This window comes from Lathyrus oleraceus, chromosome 5 (genome assembly GCF_024323335.1).
Source record: "Lathyrus oleraceus cultivar Zhongwan6 chromosome 5, CAAS_Psat_ZW6_1.0, whole genome shotgun sequence".
Taxonomy (NCBI): Eukaryota; Viridiplantae; Streptophyta; class Magnoliopsida; order Fabales; family Fabaceae; genus Lathyrus; species Lathyrus oleraceus.
The window spans coordinates 43,039,049-43,040,962 of NC_066583.1; the positions used below are offsets into that span (position 1 = coordinate 43,039,049).

The window sequence follows — 1,914 nt, forward strand, 5'->3', positions numbered from 1 at the left end:
AACTTTCCCAATGCCCCTAGTCCTGGTCTTTCTTCCCTCAAACTCTATATACTTTCTCATCTTCCCCACAACCAAAGCTTGTCATAAAAAAATTCATTGTCTTAGTTTTAGGAAAAGCTAAGAAAAGGTAGTCTTAATGCATCAATCAAACTAGAAAATAACAAAAAACATGGAAGAAACAAAAAACATAAAATTGCAAGAATATAAAATGCGATAAAAATAAATAAAATGCAAGAAAATAAATAGACACCCCCAAACTTGAACCAAACATTATTCACAATGTGTTAGCACAAGAAAGAGGGAGTAGAACTCACAAGAATCTCATTTCGGAGGTGGGAACTACAACATAAGTTGTTGCATTATAGCTTGGACATCATCCTAGACCACTCCTTGCCTACTTTGGTTCGTCCTCATCCCTTGGATCTCAGATTAGACCCACTCCCACCTATTGCGGTATGCACTTGAAGCGTCCGCTTCGCGTTTGGTGGGACATGCGGGTGGAGTAATAACATCCTCCTCCTTAGAGGTATATGGAAACAATTATGCACTTATCTGACTTCGTTCTTGCGAGATTTTTATTAACTGAAAAAGAAACAAACAAAAAAGAAACAAATTAGTGCGAAAAAGCGTGGGTCGCCTCCCAATAAGCGCTTTGTTTAAGGTCGTTTAGCTCAACCATTTACACCCTTAACTCAAGAGGGTGCCTCCTTCAAATTGTAATCCTTAACATGTCCCTTAGGCATTAAAGGGGTCCAATCCACTCTAGACATCCAAGCCATACATCCTTCTTCTTTTCTCTTCTTCCGTTGAGGAGGTACATACTTTTGGTTTGGTTTTTCATGGACTTTCTCTTTCATTTTCTTCTTCTCTTTAGACACTTTCTTATCTGGCCCTAGACGGGCCTTGTGGTTCTTGGACTTACCACCTTTCATAAAAGACACATCATGGTCTTCGTTAGTGGGGATAGAATTTCCCCCCAAGGCTTATCCAAAACTCTTAGCTAGGGTATCAACTTCGTCAACCTTAGTACCATCAAGTAAACTCTCCTCCAACTTGGTGGTAGGAGGAGATTCTGGTACATTCTCTTGAACACATTCGCTTAACAAATCAACCAAACAACAAGGGTCTCTTAAAGAAGGGTTCTTAAATAATTTTTCTAAAATAAACTTGATCTTCTCACCTCCCACCTTAAAGGTCAACTTCCCTCTCTTGACATCTGTGATGGCCCCCACCTTAGCTAAGAAAGACCTTACTAAAATTATAGGAATTTGACAATCTTCATCTATGTCCATCATCACAAAGTCCACCGTAACATAATACTCTCCTAATCTCACTGGGACGTACTCTAACATACCTATGGGATACTTAACTGATCCATCGGCAAGGTGTAAAGACACATTGGTAGATTTCATGTCCCCCATATCTAACTTCTTACAGACGGGAAAAGGAATTAGGCTAACACTAGCCTCTAAATCACATAGAGCTCTCTCAAAGTTCATGGTACATATATGACAAGGGATAAAGAAACTTCCTTGATCGTTGAGCTTAGGGATATAAATGTTTTGTATCACGGAACTAATATCAAGGGTAATGGCCACTATTTCATGGTCCTCTAGCTTTCTTTTGTTAGAAAGGATCTCTTTTAAAAACATGGCATAATATGGCATTTGGGTTAGCGCCTCGGTAAAAGGGATATTGAGGTGGATCTTCTTAAGAAGTTCCATAAACTATTAGAATTGGGCCTCTACCAAGCCTTTGTAGGAAAGGAACAATAGGTTTGTAGGGAGGAGGAGCAACATAGGATGCTTACTTCTTGACCTCTTTAACAACCTCATTTTTAAGTGGCATTGGCACACTAACTTCAACCTCTTTCTCTCTCTCTCTCTCTCTCTCTATCTCACTCACTCACTAGAA

The 1,914-nt window shown here is 39.4% G+C and overlaps 1 protein-coding gene across 1 annotated transcript; it reads right to left on the reverse strand.

Annotated features, from left to right (window-relative positions):
• Nucleotides 1–983: 983 nt before the first annotated feature.
• On the reverse strand, nt 984–1,499 carry LOC127078632 (uncharacterized). Its single transcript, XM_051019073.1, has one exon. The coding sequence runs from the start codon at nt 1,497–1,499 to the stop codon at nt 984–986; it is 516 nt and encodes a 171-aa protein (XP_050875030.1).
• Between the last annotated feature and the right edge of the window lie 415 nt (nt 1,500–1,914).